The following is a 19556-nucleotide window of genomic DNA, read 5'->3' as shown; positions in this document are numbered from 1 at the left end:
GCCGTCCTGGAGTAATGAGGAGAAAGAGAACAAGAACATGGACAGGACACATGGATACACACAAACTGGTGAATATTTGATTAATTGTCTGCCAGGACAGAACACATGGAGCAAACTAAACTTACACATACGGATAGATTTCTGGAGTCCTGTAAGATTGAGATAAGACTGAACATAGTTTGAATCACTTATAATGTTATTGTGTGTGATCATTTATTGCCCCCAGCAGATGAATAACAAAAAAAACAATGCAAACAAATGATGCCTTTTTGCAGGCTGCTAGCAACAAATTGATCAAAGATACACTTTAAAAACCCAGTCTCTGATTAGTGGTTAGATACAATGCTACTTTGGTTAAGTATGAACAGAGATGGGCAGTAACGCGTTACGCGTTACTTGAAAAAAGTAATCAGATTACAGTAACGAGTAAAGTAAGGGATTACTATTGGATGCAAATTGCATTTCGTTGCCCTGTACCTGTGCATGTGCAATGACAATAAAGTTGAATTCTATTCTATTCTATTCAATTCAGTGTGTGATTTTGGAAACGTTATGTCTTTAATGTGACATCACAGGATGATGGATTAAAAAAATAACAAGTGTGGCATACAGCTAAGCCCATGCCTTTTTACATTATATTTTACCCGATATGGTTTCCTTCAAATTTATGTTAAGGTCAACTTTTACCTTGGGCCCTAACAATGAAGATCAACTTCAAAGGATTAGCCAACCTACACAGCAAATCCAGCATGTCCAAATTAACACTGTCGGATTTGATTTCAACACTATTAAAGTGTCTATATGGGTCCACACCAGAGAGTGTTAATTTAACTCTTTTTGGAGAGTTGGTACGTTAACTCTGATTTAGTGTTAAACACCAAATCTGTCTGGAGTTGATAATTTAACACTTGGTGTTAAGAGTTTATATATTAACTCTCAAAGAGTATTTTAGTTTAACTACGTAAGAGTTATCTTCTAATTCATTCTAAAAAGCGGGAATTTTACTGTTCTGAACTTCTAGAAATTTCTTTTGGAAATAAACATTTACTAAAAAGATGCAATGGTTTTTGAAAAACATTTATTCTGAACTGTGCACCACAATTTCAAAACATTTTCTGAAAAATGTAACAGTATACATGCTCTCACTTTCATTAGAATTTTGTTTATCAAAAGGTCTGACATGGTAAATGCAAATAACAGCATTCTCATCACTTATTTCTTCAATACAATATGCATGTCCTTCATTCATCCCTTTGTGGAACTTCAACGCACTTCTGCTCTCCCCCATATTCCATCTTCACAAGCATATCCTGTGTGGAGATTGAATAAAAATTAGTTGACACTAATTAACGGCACAAATAATCCAGTAAACAATTGCAGCACAGTAAAAAAAAAAAAGGAATCCTCTTTGAGCCATTACTTGTGTAAAGTATTTTCCCAAAAGACAAGGACACAGGCAACAGGTAATACTGAACTAAATGTAAAACCTCAACTTTTTTCATTTTTACCTAAACCGTGTGCACAAAACTCTGGAGGGATCTAAATGCTACCGTAGAATCCAGTCAGGACGTCAGCTACTGCTGTTTGCTCGTTTTTTTATTTTTTTTTTATGGGCGATCGTTTTCAGGCTTCAAGTAGCACCATTATACCAACATTTCACATTCTAGACATTGTTTTAGGTGTATTTGACCAAAAGTTTGACTGAAAATTCACATGCAAGCTTTTTTTCAAGGCTGTGGTATTTGCCCGCAAACAATACCTTTCAGCTAGCTAAAACAGAATATTATGCTATCAGCGAGCAACATGGCTAATGCCTTTCACACAGCTTTGTCTCAACTCCAAAGAGCCACAGAAGTAAAAGCTAATAACAATTGAAACAATCTTTGAAAAAATGACTTACCAAGCATGGCAAACAACTCAAATATGTAGAGCAAAATGTTCTGAAACGGCTTCACTTCAGCTTCGATTGGAGCCGTGCTGGGGGCGGAGTCTGTGAATTTACTCTGTTGGTGTCATAGCCCCTCTAGGAGTTCAGAGTTAAGAGGTCAAGAGTTAATGTTTCCATTGTAACACCTCCAGATTTGAAATAGAAACACTCATTTTTAACACTCGATTTTAACTACTATCATTTTACACCTCAGAGTTAAATTAAAAGAATGTGACTCTGCTTAGAGTAAAATTAACTCTACTTTTGCAAGGAGACTATTAACACCAAAAAATTTAACACTTTTGAATTTGCTGTGTAGGTAGTCTTAAAGGCCTAGTATATTTTTGTGAAGTTTAAAGACCTTGCAGACAATATAAAGTTTTAACTGATTGTCACATTTGGTGTGACTTTGACCCGATTTTCACTAAAATGATTTTCACCTCAAGCTCGAGGAAACTGCTAATAAACAGACAGACAGACAAATGGTACTGATTAAATACTCCTGGTCTTCTGTGGGAGAAAAATCCCATAATGACAAAAATTTAACTCTAAGCAGGAAACTTCGCTCCAGTCCTTCTGTGTAAAAAACTAAGTATATGGACGCCCGTGATTCAGTGACTTGTTGAACCACATTTAGCACCATTAACTTAACAAACACCATTTGTGACAAGCCTTAGCCGTTGGACAGATTACCGTGCATTTTACTCTGAAATAATTTGGTATACAGAGAAATTCATGGTCAACTAAGTAACTGCAAGTTGTCCAAGCCCTGTCAGTTGGTATGAGATGTTTATGCTGATATGCTGTGATTGTTTTTTGCCAAACATGGCACTATGCATTATGGCCAAACATCTCCACTTTGGACTTGCTGTCCAGTGGACATCAAATTCCAGAATTTGTGTAATTTGTTTAAATGCAACTTTGCAAACTCAGACACTGTGCCATGCTTTTTCTGTTTGTTTGTCCCCCCCACCCCTCTTAATTCCAGCAAGTTTGTACTTATTTGAAAAAGAAAGTTGTCAAATTTCTGTGAAAACAAAACATGACTATATCTTAAAGACTTTGTTCAAAAACTATGATGCTTGGGGCTGATTTTTTAGGCCTATTTGAAATGCCAGCATCAGTTTCTTTTAACTATAGCAAATCAAACAGCATATCAGACTTTTAATGTGACAACCAGAAGAAAACATCAACAATCTCGAAACTGTTTCCATTGTGCCCACTGGTGTGACTCACCAAAACATGCAGACATTAGCCTACGCTGTGTAGGTACATCTGAGGTCACGTCAACCTTGCAATCAGTGTAATTGATTGCAAGTAAAAAAAAAAAAGTCTAGTGAATAAAATCGTAAAAGCAATGAACTGTAACTTCAGTTCTTCACTCTAGCGATAAATACACGAGTATCTCTTGCATCGCTGAAACAAATGCATCTGCTGTTATTGACTTCAGTCACTTGAGGTCAAAATGCCCATGTGAACTTTCTGACTAGAAGACAAAGATGATGATTGTCAAATCTCTGGTTACGCTCATGGATCCAGCCATCTCTTTTAGCAGTAACACTCTACTAAGTCATTGCTATAATATCAGAGAGTACCAAACCCAAGTTGGTCTAAGCGAATTCACAGAATATTGCTGAAAAGGGTGTGGTCCTAAACTCGAGAGAGTCTCTAGTTGTCATCATTTTTGTTTCCCCCCCGACCTCTGCTGACAGCATTAGCTGATAAGCCCTTTGTTTCCTCAAATGTAGGTCACTGGGTCATCTTAATATGTAGAGAGAAGCTCACATGACTATTAATATGCTGTTTGCTCTAGCAGTTTTATCTTCACATACGGTGGGATTAATAATGCATGTGATAGTGGCATAATTATTTTTTCCACTAAGACCAACCTCTATTTTTGAGGGGAGAACTGTACTCGATATGTTTGTGCCATTACTTTTTTAAAATACAAAACAATACATATTTATTCATCAAAATCAACATTTACTAAAACTAAACCAAAAGTTATTTACTTTATAACTTTATTATATTTACTGATTTCTTATCCAATAATCTGCTAAATAGTGCCATAGGTGGCCAAATAAGTTTTAGATTTCCCCATTTATTGTGATGGGGTGTACAGTCCTGCCATAAAGAGTCATAAATTACATTTGAACTGTTGTTCAAGAACTACCATTCCATTTCAATTACCTTAAAAAAACATTACTTGTAACATATTTTTACCATATTACACCATACTAATGCTTAGTACCCATATTTAAAACCTATTTTGAATTTATTACTACTATAACTACTATGGTGTCCTTTCAGAATGGAACAATTGTGCACTGGCTTTGACATAACTAATGACGGGACAAAACTGATATGGTATCAGTTCAGGGTTTTATACTAGTGATAGTATATAGTTACTAAAGATAGCAAAGAGTTTGAGATTAGCTAAACAAAATGTCAATCCTACCAATGTCATCTTTAAACAAGCTGATATGAATGCTGTTACTTTTGTTGGTGAGCGTGAGTTTATCTGGGAAATGTCTGAGGTTTGTTTCGGCCTCCTCAACTTGACTGTTAATAAAATAGCAAGAACCTCTCAAAATCCGCACAACAGCAACTCTCTTGGTCCCACTTTGGACTTCATGTCCTAGCAGACTCTTGTCACAGTTCAGTGCACTGACGTATGGGTATGAACTCCTAAAACACACGTACATGTCTGTATCCGTTTCTCTGCTGATAATATTCAAGGACCTTAGAAACGAAGAAGAAAAGGTCAGGTGCAGGAGGACTAAAGAGGGAAAGGCTCAAAGATGTAGCTTAATACAGAAAAATAAGTGGCAGCCACAGAGTGGGGCAGTCAAAACTGGAGGCTGAAACACCATGTAATAGCTTCTATCTTAGGATCACTTTCAGTGACTGGCTTTGAAATAAACAAAACTGTATGTACTATACTTGATGTATTCGTCCCAGGATTTTGCTACTACATCCACATTACTTCAAATCTCAGCTTTCAGATTCAGATTCTTGGTCAGTCTCAAATGTCATTTGTAATCTAAATTTTTCTCTCAGATAAATGCCCACTCACGTGAAGTCTGTAATATTCTTGAGATTTATGATTGCGTGATTTTTATATATTAGTGCTATTTCTTACATTTGTAAACTCTAACATATTGTATTATTTAATTAGTTTAGTCTGTTACTGTTACTGTCTTGGAGCAACTGTAACCCACATAACTTCTTTAAGGATTAATAAAGTATTCTGATTCTGAAAAAGAAAATATCCATATTCACGCTGATAACACTCAGTGCAGTCAGGTGATTGATTACAAACAGGGGGGTATTCCTTTTTCTTTGTCCTTGTTTCATTGAACTAAATGGTGAGTTGTATCGGACGTGTTCATTTCATTTTATCGTAGAAAAATTAGCAACAATAATGTAAAGGGTACTAATGGAGATATAATTATTAATGCCTGATAAGTGATTAATTATTAATCACTTACCAGTCTCTCACATTGTTGCATAGAAATTATAGCCCATTTGTTTATACACAGCTCTCCTAAGGTCATGACACAAAATTCAACCAGGTGGATGTCTGAAGGTTTCAGTTATGTCAGCCAGGCTTTAGCCATCATCCAGATGGCCTCACATTTGACTCTCTGGTGTACAGAGGAGTTAATGGTTGACTCGAAGCCCAAATTATCACCCCTCCACCACCATGCTTCACAGTTGGTATGAGGCGTTTGTGTTGACATGCCATGTTCTTTTTGAGAGAAGAGACATTCGCCCAGAAACTCTTCCAACATGCCATACCTACTCAGTCTTTTCCTAATTGTACTGTCACAAACTTCAGCATTTAACACATTGACTGAAGCTTGTAGAGTCTGATATGTAGTTAAATCTAGATTCTATCAATTATGTCTAATCTCTAAGGCCAAGCCCTATATACCACTTATGGATCTTAAAAAAACGTATCCATGCCTTTGTTACATCCAGATTTGATTACTGTAATTCTAACTAACTAACTGCAGCTAGTTCAAAATGCTGCTGCACATCTCTTAACTGGGAGTGGTAGGTTTGAGTCTATTACTCAAGTTCTTTCCGACCTGCACTGGCTCCCCATTAAATATCGCATTGATTTTAAAATCGTATTGCTCACTTTTAAAATCATAAATAGGGATGGGTAACGGTATCGGTTCTGACATAAACGGTAGTAACCAGACCGAAAAGCAGCGCACATTTCGGTGCTTTATTTCAGTGCTTTTTTTTCTGAGATGTCATACACTTTAGATTCTAGCCAATCATTTTACGTTTCCGAGGATAGTAGGCGGGGCCAGGTACGTACGTTCTTTTAGAGCAGAGCTACAGATTAAAAATGACCAAGGCGAAGCGGTCAAAAGTCTGGCTGTACTTCACAGCAAAATATGCACACTCAGCAGCCTGCAACAAGTGCTTTAAGCTGATACTGTGATACTGTCAAAGGAGGTAACACCTCAAATCCGATGAAACACCTGGCGACGCATAGCGTTTTTTTTAAAAGCCGAGAAATGTGCCGTATTTGATAGCTTGCTGCGAGACCTCACACCGAGCATATCTACTGCGGGTGTGTTGCCTGTTATCAGACCCGGAGTTAGCAACATCCCCAAAAACACGAAGAGGAGAGTCCTGGCCCCTAGCCCTGCCAGTGTAGCAGAAATGATGAGGATGATGATGCAGCAGCAGCCGTTCTTCTCTGCGTGAGTAGCTTAATGTTGTTCGTATGTAATTTACGTTGAGTAGGCTAACCACGTTATTAAATTAATGCATGTAAGGTGAACTAGCAAATATCATCATAGCTACATGCGGCTGTCTTCTTGTTTGCAGTTAAACAGCTAAACATGAGAGGTTTTTGGACAAAGTTTGTGTTTTTTCCATTGTTTAAGCACTGCTTCCAGCCAAGAGTGATGCCATAAATCCCCTATAGCTGCAGAAAAGGCTAACATTGTTATCTTTTTACAAAAAAACAGCTGAACATGAGAGGTTTTTGGACCAATTTTGTGTTCTCCATTCTTTAAGCACCGTTTCAAAAGTACCGGTTTGGCACCAGTATCAGATAAAACCTAAACGATACCCATCCCTAATCATAAATAATACCGCGCTCATCTATCTTACTGATCTCAGCTTTTATACCCCCAGGAGAGCGCTTATATCAGCAGGTCAAATGCTCCTGGTGTGACCTAGATCTCGGCTTAAGACCAGAGGTGACTGCACATTCGCCTTCATTGCACCCTAACTGTGGAATAGTCTGCCTCAAGCTATTTGCACATCTGATTCAATTCAATCTTTTAAATCTTGATTAAAAACTTGTTTATTTAGCCTAGCCTTCCCTGCTTCCTAGAGCCTGCATTTGTAAGTGTACTGTAATTGATCTTTTTGCTCTGATTAATGTTTATAATGATTTAACCTTAAGCCTTTTGGCTTGTGCCTACTGTACCTGGTGTATTACTGGTTAGTTATGTCTCCCACCTGTCACTATATTTGTATCTATTTGTATCTGTTATTGCTCTTAATTACTTCTTTGGTATACCTTTGGTTTTTAAATGTGCTATATAAAGAAAATTGTATTGTATGTAGTTCTTGGGTTTTTTGCAAATTGTCTGAACATTGGTATGACCTTTTGGTGTTATTGTTCATTCTGCTATGGACCAGAAATTATTTTATTATGTTCTGATTTATAAAACCTTAGAACTAAAAGAGGATTTACTTTCTTTTAAGGTCTCTCAATAGGGCACGTGTATCTGCTCCTCTTTTGATATCATTCAAGTGCCAAAGGAAATGGAAAGTGAGAACAAAAGGACAGATGGAGGACTAAAAAATATGTGGTAGTCATAGAGCAGGTCAGTCACAAATAGAAGCTAAAACACTGGTAGGTAGGTAGAATCAGTACAGCAGGTACTTGTGGTGACAATAACAATAAACGAATAATAATAATAATAATAATAATAATAATAATAATAATAATAATAATAATAATAATAATAATAATGCTAAGTGTGAGCACTCACTGCATTTGGTACAGGTCATTACTCCCATAATGTCGGGAGCACAGAATTCTCTAATGGTGAAGGACTAAGCTTTATCTTCATTGGCTCTGCGGGGCCACCCCAGTAAAACAATCCCATAGCATTACCTGTCCTCCAGCAAATGTTACAGTGGAGTCAGGCAGGTAAGGAAGCAGGATTCATCACTCTACAGAACACAGTTCTCCTGCTCCAGAGTCCAGCAGTGGTCTGTTTTGAATTCTGTAGTTATTGAGTCTGTAGAACATTACACTGCATTACCTTGGCACTTGATGACTCCACACTGTAAGTTTACATAGTCTGCTGTTTCATCACTGAATTGCTCTTAAATGCTTCCATTTGCAACAATTAAACTTAGAGTTAATCCGGGATTATCTCGGAGGGAAGAGGTTTCACACACTGGTGTGCAATGGTGGCATCCTATTACAGTACTGCACTATTTTGAGCTTTTTGGAGTGAACCATTCTTTCCCAACTGTTTGCGGTACGTGTCACAAACAGTTGTGAAGGTGGGTCAAGGTAGGTACTTAAGTTTTGTGGGAGTCTCATGGCAATGGGACCGATACCTGACTGTAGAGATTGTGAGGTGTTGACCAAAACCTTTGTCCGTATAATGTAATTTAATAATAAGAGCTTTTTTATTCTGTTACCTCATTATCTATATTTCCTTTTTCAAACTTCAGAATCTTACAGTCTATCTCCTGGCAATCAGTCATTTACAGCAAAGACAATGTGTTACATCATTTATATGAGCCCTGTCCAGGTTCAAGTAGACTTTGTCAGGCCCTTTTCCACTAAATATAAGCAAACTGTTTTGCAGACAAACATTTTTAAGGTCATCAGAACATGCTTTGCATAAAAACCTTCTTTACCTAGAGCCTGAAGTCAAGTGTGAATTCTAGCTGGAATGTGAGCTCAAGGTAGATAAACCAAGAAAAGACAAGCTGACCACTTTCCTACCAATGAATTAGATACATAGCTCGAAAACATGCATGTAACGCTACCTAAAAAAGATTTCTATGAAAACAAAATGCGAATGAAGCATTTGTTTTACAATATGAGCAGAAATGTCATCTACACAAACACATGGTATAATGTACATGGCTGTTGCCATGGAAACTCATTCAAGGGTTTCAGTGATGATAGATGCAAATGTAAATGGCACAAAAATAATGCTTTAAAGATATCCGTGTCAACAACCCTTTTCTTTCACCTAGGTGCTAGTTTTAGAAAGAGAGGATGTAAGCAGAGAGCAGAAAGAGGAGTGTGGCACACAAACCTGTCCATGACTGCATAACCGTGACTTGACTGCTTTGCCTGCGATTCTTTTGAAATAATAAAGTTTGTATAAGGTTTCAGCTAGAGATGGACCGATCCGATATTACGTATCGGTATCGGTCCGATACTGACCTAAATTACTGGATGGGATATCGGAGAGGGAAAAAAAATGTAATCCGATCCATTAAATATTAAAAAAAAAAAGCACCTCACAAAACTTGTGACATGGCTTAACTCTGCTCATAACCGCTCATAGCACATCGGAGCAGTATGCATCACGTGATAGAGCGGCTGTAGCGTGCAAGGCCTGTTGTCTGGTTGAGCATTCGGAGCCTCGCTACCATTTCATCTCCGAGGAAGTTATCCCAGAGAGAAGTAAAGCAAGTGTGTAAGTTCATCTCTGAATGTTTGTAAAGCATTCCAGCGTTAAGCTTAACAACCGATATATGGAGCGACTGCCTCTTCTCTCTCTCTCCCTCTCCTGCTGCTACTTCAATCATGAAACTGATTAATGATCAGCTGTTCGGCTTTTCCGTCGCAAGTCCGTCTCTCTTGTTTGTTTATCGCCCACTTTGCGCCAGAAAGAGGAAACCAGCGGGTGAACAACAGCAGCATGTTTAAGCTTGATAAGCTGTTGTTAGAATTAATTTATTATTACTTTCTACACCAGGATCCTTTTCTAGCTGACGGCTGGTAACTGTGCAGGGGCGGATGTAGCAAAATTTAGCCAGGGGGGCCGATAGGGCATTAACAGGGAAAAGAGGCACAGAGACATACTTTTCTTTCTTATTCTCATTTAAAATGTCTAGCTTTTAATAAATAATTATCTGAATCTTACACCCAAAGTTTTAATCTGATGTAAAATGTATAGAAGTCCATTACTGTATATAGTAACTATTAAGTCTAATATACCCTAGTAAGCTATAGTACTTTTTCCTTTGGGAAGGTACCATCTGTGCAGTCTGCAGTTCTGTTGAAGAAAGATGTTGAATCTATTTAATTATTCTTGAAAAATAATTTATTTCTGTGCATTTTTTTCACACTGCATCAAATTAAAGTTGATTACGTCGATAAGACATCATGAGGTGGAGGGTGGTTCCCTTTTTTTTTTTTTTTGCTGGGAGTTTGCAACCCTATTAGTTAGGTTGCTTACTCTTTAAAATACCAGAATAGGGAGGATAGAGTAGGTTTAAGTTTATTAGATTGATCAGTATTGCTGAACTATGAAATATTTTGGGTGTAGTGTATTTTTTGCATACAGGTATAACAGAATAGCTTTAGTGGGTTTTTTTTTTTTGCTTGAATTTGAGTATGAACTTATACAAAATGCAGCAAGATATTAAAAAACAGTTTTATTGATTAAAAAAACACTATATCGGATTCATATCGGTATCGGCCGATATCCAAATTTATGATATCAGTATTGGACATAAAAAAGTGGTATCGTGCCATCTCTAGTTTCAACTAAAAACTTTGAGGTACAGGAATGACAGGCTAATATGAATTACTTGAGTCTTTCCGTCATCAATGCCTTAGTGGTTATGCAGATGGGGCAGTGTGGATGAGAGAGCAAAAAGTAAGAGTAGAGCAGAAAAGCAGAGATATAACACTATGTGGAATGGTGGTTGATGACGAATCTACTGAGAGATGTAAGAGAACAAAAACAAATCATCTGATCTGGATCTCTCTTTAAAAAAAAAGTAAAAATCTAGTACTTTAAGTGGTGCTACCCAACACAAAACAATTACTATTTTTTGTACAAATTTCTTCAAACCAGTGTAATTTTGAAAGTTAATTTTGATTTAGTTTTATTCATAGTCTTTTGACTGAAATGTCATTTAGTTTCAGTTATAATTCAAGAATCTGAATTCTTTCAGTTTTAGTCGGCTAATCATCATCAGATTATAGTAGTCTGGCTTTACTGCACAAAGAGATTGATGAAAGTGTCAATACATTTCATCATACTCCTCGTGCATTAGGTTTTATTTTGTTTTCATCTTGTTTTCATCAAAAAAAAAAAAAACTATGATGAAAATTATTGGTCAACAAAATTAACACTTTTGATTGAAGTGGTATGACTGTAAAAATGTCACAGATTATAAAGCTTACACACAGGACAATTAAGCCCATTCTAGCTCCTAAAAAGCACACCCATCATTTAACACTACATCCAAGGCTTTCAGAAATTACACCATGCATGTCTATGCAATCAATACAACTTGATTATAAGAGATGATTCACATGTAAAAATCATGAGTAATTAAAAAATTCCAATGTAATGCTAATTAGCAATCATCACAGTCAGTGTTGCACTGCAGTTAAGAGCATATTCAAGTTTTCTATACAAACTGCAGGTGCAATATCTGGACTGGCAGAGATATATTGCCGTCTTCCGGCTCTCAGACAGGGTACCTGAGTCAGTATATAGACCACCTACATACACACACAGGCTCAAAGCCCACACTGTGCAGGTGTTGCTGAGGTCAGTAATGCCTGCAGAGATTCATTCCCTACACACAAAGTGTACCATGCCCAGAATCGGTGCAACCACAGGCTGATTTCTGGGGCCTAGAGCTCAGGATTATCCTCCTTTCATAACAAGGTCAATGTGTCACAGCCTCACTCTGGCACACTGCCCTCCTGGCCCTGCTGAGTTCTTTCTTTAAGTCAATTTCCTGGCACTGGATGTGTCATGAATTAAACACACGGGACTAAAGAAAGAGAAAACATGGCTGCAGCAGGGTCTGTTTTAGAGACAGATAAAATTGTTAACATTTGGGCATGATCCTGAATATTTCAATGCTTCAAAGTGGTTGCTGAAGCAACATTCATTACAGCAATTTCAACTCTGGAAAAACTCTGTTTTGATTGGGTTTCTTCAATCAAAACATTAAATGTCTTAAAAAGATGATGTCTGACCGTGGCTGCAGCATTCTCGAGGGAGGAATCGGTTGTGATCGGCAGAGTATTTCAAGTTCAACTATCACGTGAGCGTCATGATCCTTTTTATGGATTTAATGCTCTATTACTTTACAGGTTATATAATAGACATTATGAAGAATTACTTTAAGAAGTAGGAGGATTGTTTTTGCTGCTTTACCAGTATTTTTTTTCTCCTTTCATTTGCACCCCTTCTTTTGTGATTTCACCTCAAGTATGAGTCATCCTGGTAGAATTACTCACAGCACTCTGACACACGCACTTGTTCAGGTGAAACTTTACACTGTCATTCCTGCAGTCGCAGACTTACTGATTATGGTTTACAGCAAGGATAGCAACCTTTACCATGAAAAGAGATATGTGGTACTTCGTTTTAGCATTCAGTACAATAATATAGTACTGTGAAAAAGTAATCTGTTCGCATTTTGCTTCCAAGGATCCAGAAAATTTTTGTAATTTTTAAAAGTGGCTTTGAACAGCAATCCTCCAGGCTTTCCGGGGGTCTTTTATAGGTTTTCTTTGGATACTGGTTGCTTTTTCATTCATTTTTAGTACAGCTCTTGTACTTGACCATTTTCAAAGACATCCTCTAGTTTTTCAAGCCACTTAACACTGACTTATTAACCCTTTAAGACCTACCACAGAACCAAGTCCGCCAGAGCTTATATTACATTTTTACATGCTGTGGTGCCATTTTTGGGAGTATTTCAAGTTGCTATACATCAATACAACCATTATAGCCCAAATTTTAATAATATATCTGCATTAGGTGCATAGTAATTACATAAATTGCAAAAAAGTGCAATAAACTACAAAAAAAATTGAAAATCGTTTTTGTTTTTTTAACATATATTTCTAGTTAGAGAAATTTAAGAGGCTTATCCCTCAAAACTGTAAATACAAAAAAGTTGCACAAACTAGTTTCCCACCACAGGAAATTTATTTTGAGTGTCTTCATAGTTTTATTTTTGAAATACACCAATTTTCATATACTGCAGGAAAAACAAAAATAAATATTATAATGCAAATTTGCAAAATAACAGCATATGCATCAAAATAAACTATTTCCAGCAGTGCAATATGAGTCCTAAGCATCCCAGAAACGACACAGAAAGTCATAAAGTCAAACATAACTTTTAAAAACACAAGTATGGGCTCATAAGGCCCCGATCGTAAAAAACTACATTTCCGCAAAATGACGTCACTTCCGGTTTCGGGCAGCTCATGGTGGACATGCGACAGTTCACGCTGATGGACGTAGGAAGTGTTATGAACAGCTGATCGGATCGGCAAAGCGTGTTTCTGGAATATTGTGTTTTTGTTGCTGCAAGTGCTTTTTATGCAGTTTTTGCAAAGCTATATGTGGAAGGAAACTGTGACCTAGGACAAGCTGATGGCATAAGATGTAAGTACAACTCCTCCGGTTTCATATGCAAAAAAAAATTATTGCGCTAGCTTACGTGGTTGCAGAGCTACCGGGATTTAAAAATAGTTACGCAAAACAGAGCGTGCCCGCTCCGACCGGCTCTAAAGGGTTAATCATTCAAGGTTATAAACCTGCACCTAACTGACAACCCATTTTAGATTGTATCTTTGGGTACTTTGTTAGTAACAGCCTATCACAAAAACACTATCTGAATCTATGAAAAATGCCAAAGATAATGAGATAACAATTCAACAAGCCTAAAATAGTGTTGTTATTTTTTTTTTTTTAGCTAGTAAGGTTAATGCTATAGAGCAATTAGCCAAAAACTTGGCATATGTCAGCATGGTATGCAGTGTGATTTTAAAAATGTGAGAAAACTGGACAAGTGGAGGCATAAAAAGAAAAAGTATCAGGTGAACAGTATCTGAAAGTCATGTCATAGGAAATGAGAAAGAAAAAAATCCATCTACTGTTCGCTGAAGCATCAGCAGAGACGGTTCAGGGGAAAGGTTGTTACAGCAAAGGTACTTGGGAGAAAAGGCTGAAGTATGTCAAATTACACCCAATCAGTGGCAACGGGTCTAATAGACTGATGAATACAAATGTGACATTTTTGGTTCAAATGTTGAGAGTTATAACAGTCAGTTTCTACAGCTATCTTCACGGTTTGGTTTAGATTGATGATCATTTTTTTTGATCATATGATTATTGATTGTTACAGAGTTGTAAAATATCATAGTTTTATGATATTTATCATGGTTATAAATCACTGGTTTGACATACGGTAGGGGGGTTTCTCTCTGACATGCGTGGGACAACTTCTACATTCCAATATGAAGTTTTATCAATAGTAGCCATTAGAAGATGGCAACTCTAGTATTATTTGCTGGTTTCTGCAAAAATCAAGTCTGTTTTTATCATGTTTGTTGAGCATGTGTTAGCAACAGCCTCCGATTTGTGTTTGACCAAAGGTAGAAGGTTGGACATCCTGATATGTTTGTGTTTTTCCTCCTGATGTAGAGCAGTTAACCAACCTTGCATTTTAAACACCATTACGATGTTTAATTTGAAGATTAACTGAAGCGCGCCTCGACTTCACGTTGTAACAGGGCAGCTGCTCTGTGCTTCATCTCATTTTAGTTACATCATCCGATTCAGTATAAACGTTGGAACAGTTCAGGGATATTTTGTTGCATAAGAAACACGATTTGGAAACACTGCATAGCGTGGCCTCATATGGTGATAAAAAACAGCTTTTCTTTATTTGTGTAAAGTTTGAGTGCAAATGGGATAAAGCTTCCTGACTGGTACCTGCCAAGCTGCGATTGCTTTTTTACAGGTCGAACCACGTGTGGGTGCACGTATTCAGTAGTACCTCACTGCAGACTTATACCTCTATGCTGAGACTTTTAATAGGTACCTGGAGTTTTCTAATAAAAAGCTGTGTGACCAGGAAATACTGATTTTTTTAGCACTCTATAACAACTTCTACAGAATGTCTCTCACCTCCTGATAGAACATTTCAGTTACATGTTGCTTTATATATAGAAAGGTGATTTTCTCCCAGTTCATTTAACTATTTATGATACCTTTCCCTAAGACAAATCTAAAAATATGGCAGTACTTTTTAAATAAAGTTATTTATAACTTAGTTCAGATTAGTTTATATCTTCACATGCTGAAAAAGAAGGACACCCACATTGTTGGACCAGCGTTTAATTGTGTGTCTGAGGTAAAATGCTACTATTGTATTTCCTGTACTGGTGCACACTTTGAGCACTTGCTGTCAGACACAGTGATCTGTTAATTTACATGTGAAGAAAAAAGAATAAAATTAGCCGTGCAAATTTTTCCTGTGAAATTAAGTGGTTGATATGAATGATATTTGTGCATTTGGTGCTTTTCAGAAGTGAAAATAAAACCAGATAATGGGAGGAAATACTTTACACAATTTTCACACTTGAATATGAAAAACAGGTCGTTCCAAACTGCAAAACATCTTCAGCTCAGACGCTTTTGCTTTTACAGACTCTCCTGTCAATTCAACCATCTCCTGTTGTGTTAAACAACTAACAGGGCACCGTGTACCTCACACTGCAGCTGTTAAAGCAAAAGTAGCTTCATGTCCTTGCTCACTAATAATAAAGTAGACTGGCAACTTTGAAGTATGAGAGTGTTGGAAACTTTCCATTTAAATGCTCATCCTTCTTAGAGATAATTCAGGCTACAACATCTCTAGGGTACATTTTTACTTTGACTGTGTTAAAATAAATTAAGTAGTCTAAAAATATTATATGCTAATAGCATATAAATAATATCACACGTGCCAGATTGCAACTTTAAAGGTTGGTTAAAGTTATTGGACTGTATGTAGTGCTGGTGTTTACAACACAGAAGGCCATTATGTTGTCAGAGAATCTATTTAAAATGCCCCCAAAGGCACCAACGGCACAAAAACTAACCATTGAGGTCTAGCTTGATAATTTGAAGTAATAGATGCTGTCTAGGCTATGTCAGTCAAAGTGGCCACGCTCCTTATCAAGGGTTAGGGTGCAATGCTGATGCACTGGTGCCTTTGTTAACCAGCCTTAGGTTGCCACTAGTGGAACTGCAGTTTTTGACTTTTTGACGCTTTCATCAGGTAGCCTGCTTTAATAAAACTTGTCAGAAACTGAATTAAACGTGTAGATGCAAATACACTTAAAAAAAAAAAATGGCAGCTACCAAAACAACACAAAAAATAAATTCTGGCATGTTTATATGTATAATATTACTTCACTGTATCATTATACATATTTGTGTCTTTATACATTCATAAGACGGCTAACCCAAAGCAGAAACATCCCATCTAGAAATGGCCACTTCTGGCACATAGATAATAATGGATAAAATACAATAAACTACCTTCAAAGTAGAAATTCTCAAACTGGTGTTACATCACATTTCACCTCTTTAATTATTATTCATGCTGTTCTCATTGTAGCAAACTTTTTCCTAACAGCTAAATTAAATTCAAAGTTAGCAGCTAGTTGGTAACAAAAACAAAACAAGAAAAAAAACCTGTAAAATTGTCAATCAATTTAACAGTCAAATATTTCTTGGAAATGCATCTATTGGATCAGTTAGCAAGAGGAAACTTATCTAATCCAAACATCCTCTAGCATTATTAGCTGCAAAATACCTCCATAACTCATCTATTATATTAATTCACAAAAAGAAAAAGTGAACTGGGAGTGTAACATTTACTTTTCCACTACCTTCTATCAAATCAGTCTGTACAATCATCTTCCTTATTCTTTAGGTGACAACAAAGGGATTGTCATTTCTTCTTAAAATCCCACTGGCAGTTCCTTTAGCCTGATGTTGGGGTAGAGAATAACACCATCCATCCCAAATGTGTTGAGTCACTCTTTAACAAGATAATATTCCAATAAAATCTAATTAAACCTCCATCCAGAGTAGTCACAACTTTGACAATTACCGCGCTGTAGCTCAAACAGAGGAGATAATAAAAAAGTGAAAAGTTTGATAACCTTTCTATATGAGCAAATCCTAACGCTGTTTGTCTCACATTATAGCCACTTAAAGCTTCTATTGCATCATAACGCTGAAACAGGATGATTTGAAATGAGTACCTCAGTGACATTTACTTAAATGCAGATAATTGGCTTCTCCTTCCATAAGACAAACATGCTGGGGCTTCTTGCTGGGCTGTGCAGGTGTTATGGTGGATAGATTAAATGGCCAAGTGAGTCATCATTAAAAGGTTAATTAAATGAATTTCGAAACCCGACACATGAACCAGTTGGAGCAGTGAAACTCTAGTTAAATTAGGCCAATTTCAGAGAATAATTCCACTGCAGAGTAATTTATTATTATTATTGTTATTATGAAAGTTAAGCAGCAGCATCATAGAGTAAATGAAGGCTGCTGGAGCCAATGAGACATATGAAAATGCAATATATCTGTGTGACCTCTTGTGAAGTTTTAATTAAAGATGTATAGATATATATGCATGTTTTTTAATCTAACTAATGCTTACGTACTTTAGATATTAATATGTTGAGTTGGCTTTATGTAACATAATGTTGTATTTACAGTATTATGTAGACTTGCAGATATAATTAGACCACAGTGTTGACTTAATTGTCTCAATAACTACCATCAGTGGGAAAGACGTGCGCACTTATGCCTGCACTTGATACCTGGAGCATCTGTGGAGCGTCACGTAAAAGTTTATGTAATGAGTCTTTACCCTCTGATGATGTAAAGGACTAAAAATATGAATGCAGACTCTTCCTTAGTTACTAATCTCCAACACGTTGACTCCCATACTGCTATTAGCCAAAAACATGACATATCTCAGCATGCTGTGCAGTTAGTCCTTAAAAACGTGAAGAAAGTGGACATGTGGAGGGCAAAGGAAGAACAGGGAGGGCAAAAGAAAACCATTTACAGCAGATTAATAATACATAAAAGTCCTATCATTAACAAATAGGAAAATAAACAGCAAAGATATGACACAAGACCTGAGGGCTGCATCTGCCCCTCCACCTACTGTTCACTAAAGGCTCATCAGAAATGGTCATCAGAGTGGCTGTTAAGGAACCATTTTTAAGAAAGGGAAACATGGAGAAAAGGCTGAAGTACGCCAAATTACAAAACAAAATCTGTGGCTTCTTTTGACTTGGAAGAAGACAAAAAAGAGAGACAACAGTGAGTGTCTAAAGGCATCTTTAAAACAATGGAGGCTGTGTCATGGTTTGAGGCAGTGTTAATGACCCTGTTAAAGTTCAGATCTCAACCTGATAACTCGTATGCTGATGACCTACATTTGTTATGCTAAAAAACGCAGAATTAACACTGAAGCCATCTTGGAAGCTACAAATCCTATTTGCAATAACAGGCCTCCAATCCAACTGTTTGGTTCGATTTTTATTTTATTTTTTTTAAGTATTGACTTTTGCTGTTTGAAGGTAACCGTCACAGGTTTCAAATCGAAAAGTCTAACAAAAATTTATTGGAAAACAATTGCTCTTTTTGGCAATGGAAGAATAAGGTTTTGATTGCACAGGATGAGAAGTACACACATTAAAACTAATATACACTCTTTTTTAGTAGCTAAAAAAAAAAGCTCTAATACAATCTAGAGCAGCACTTACCACATTCCAAAATAAAGGGTTAAAAAGGATGGCAATCACAGCAATACACAAGCGGGAGTCGTAAACATGAATGTGTTTTAGGAAGGCTTCCAACAGCGTCAAGTCCATCTGAAAGAAATAACCACGGGAAAATAAGAGAAACAAAAAATTGACTTGTCAATTAAGGTCACATCCATTCCATATAACATGACAATAAATAGCAGATGCACCTTGTTAACCAAGCTAACTAGCCAGAACTAGCATTAGATGACAAGGCCCTGGCTCTACCGGCCAATTCCAAGCAAAGTCTACAAAACAATTTTCAGCTCATCTTTCATATACAGTCTATTACACATTATACAACCATCTTCCCTAATCTGACCAAAGTGTCCTTGACTTATGGTTTGAACTGGCCAGTTACCGCGTAGTCATGCTATATCAAAAGCTTTCGTACAGCGCTTTGATATTGAATAAGCAGGAGCAAAATAATCACAGCTCACACAGTGAAACACGCTGAAGGGTGTAAAGATTACTTAATTAATTAATTTTTATGAAGTGCAGCAACAGCGATAAGATTTCTTTCAAAAACAGTAGGCTCCTCTGTGTGGTTTTCCACTTTATATCCACTGGCGCCAGTGATGGAAAGCAATAAAATCCGTCCTTAGGCTAATGCCCTCTGTTTACTTTGGGTGTCTTCTGTGTTCTTCACAGTGTCAGCACCAAAAGGGAATTATAGCCAAAAGTACTGTGAGCCATTTTGCAGTTAGTCAACAGGAAAGATCTGCAGACTTCATGACA

The 19556-nt window shown here is 36.9% G+C and overlaps 1 protein-coding gene across 1 annotated transcript in view; it reads right to left on the bottom strand.

Annotated features, from left to right (window-relative positions):
• pemt (phosphatidylethanolamine N-methyltransferase) overlaps nt 1–19556 on the bottom strand; it is a 75392-nt gene that overhangs the window by 54475 nt on the left and 1361 nt on the right. Inside the window, exon 2 of the mRNA XM_085361215.1 lies at nt 18780–18887. Within this exon, the coding sequence (XP_085217341.1) occupies nt 18780–18887 (108 nt within the window). The remainder of the gene's footprint in view (nt 1–18779; nt 18888–19556) is intronic.

Source organism: Diplotaxodon limnothrissa, linkage group LG8 (assembly GCF_057381915.1).
Source record: "Diplotaxodon limnothrissa isolate DT_005_m linkage group LG8, D_limnothrissa_male_GT1.1, whole genome shotgun sequence".
NCBI lineage: Eukaryota > Metazoa > Chordata > Actinopteri > Cichliformes > Cichlidae > Diplotaxodon > Diplotaxodon limnothrissa.
Note: the sequence above shows the minus strand (reverse complement) of the source record. Positions and strands in the feature narration are given on the sequence as shown.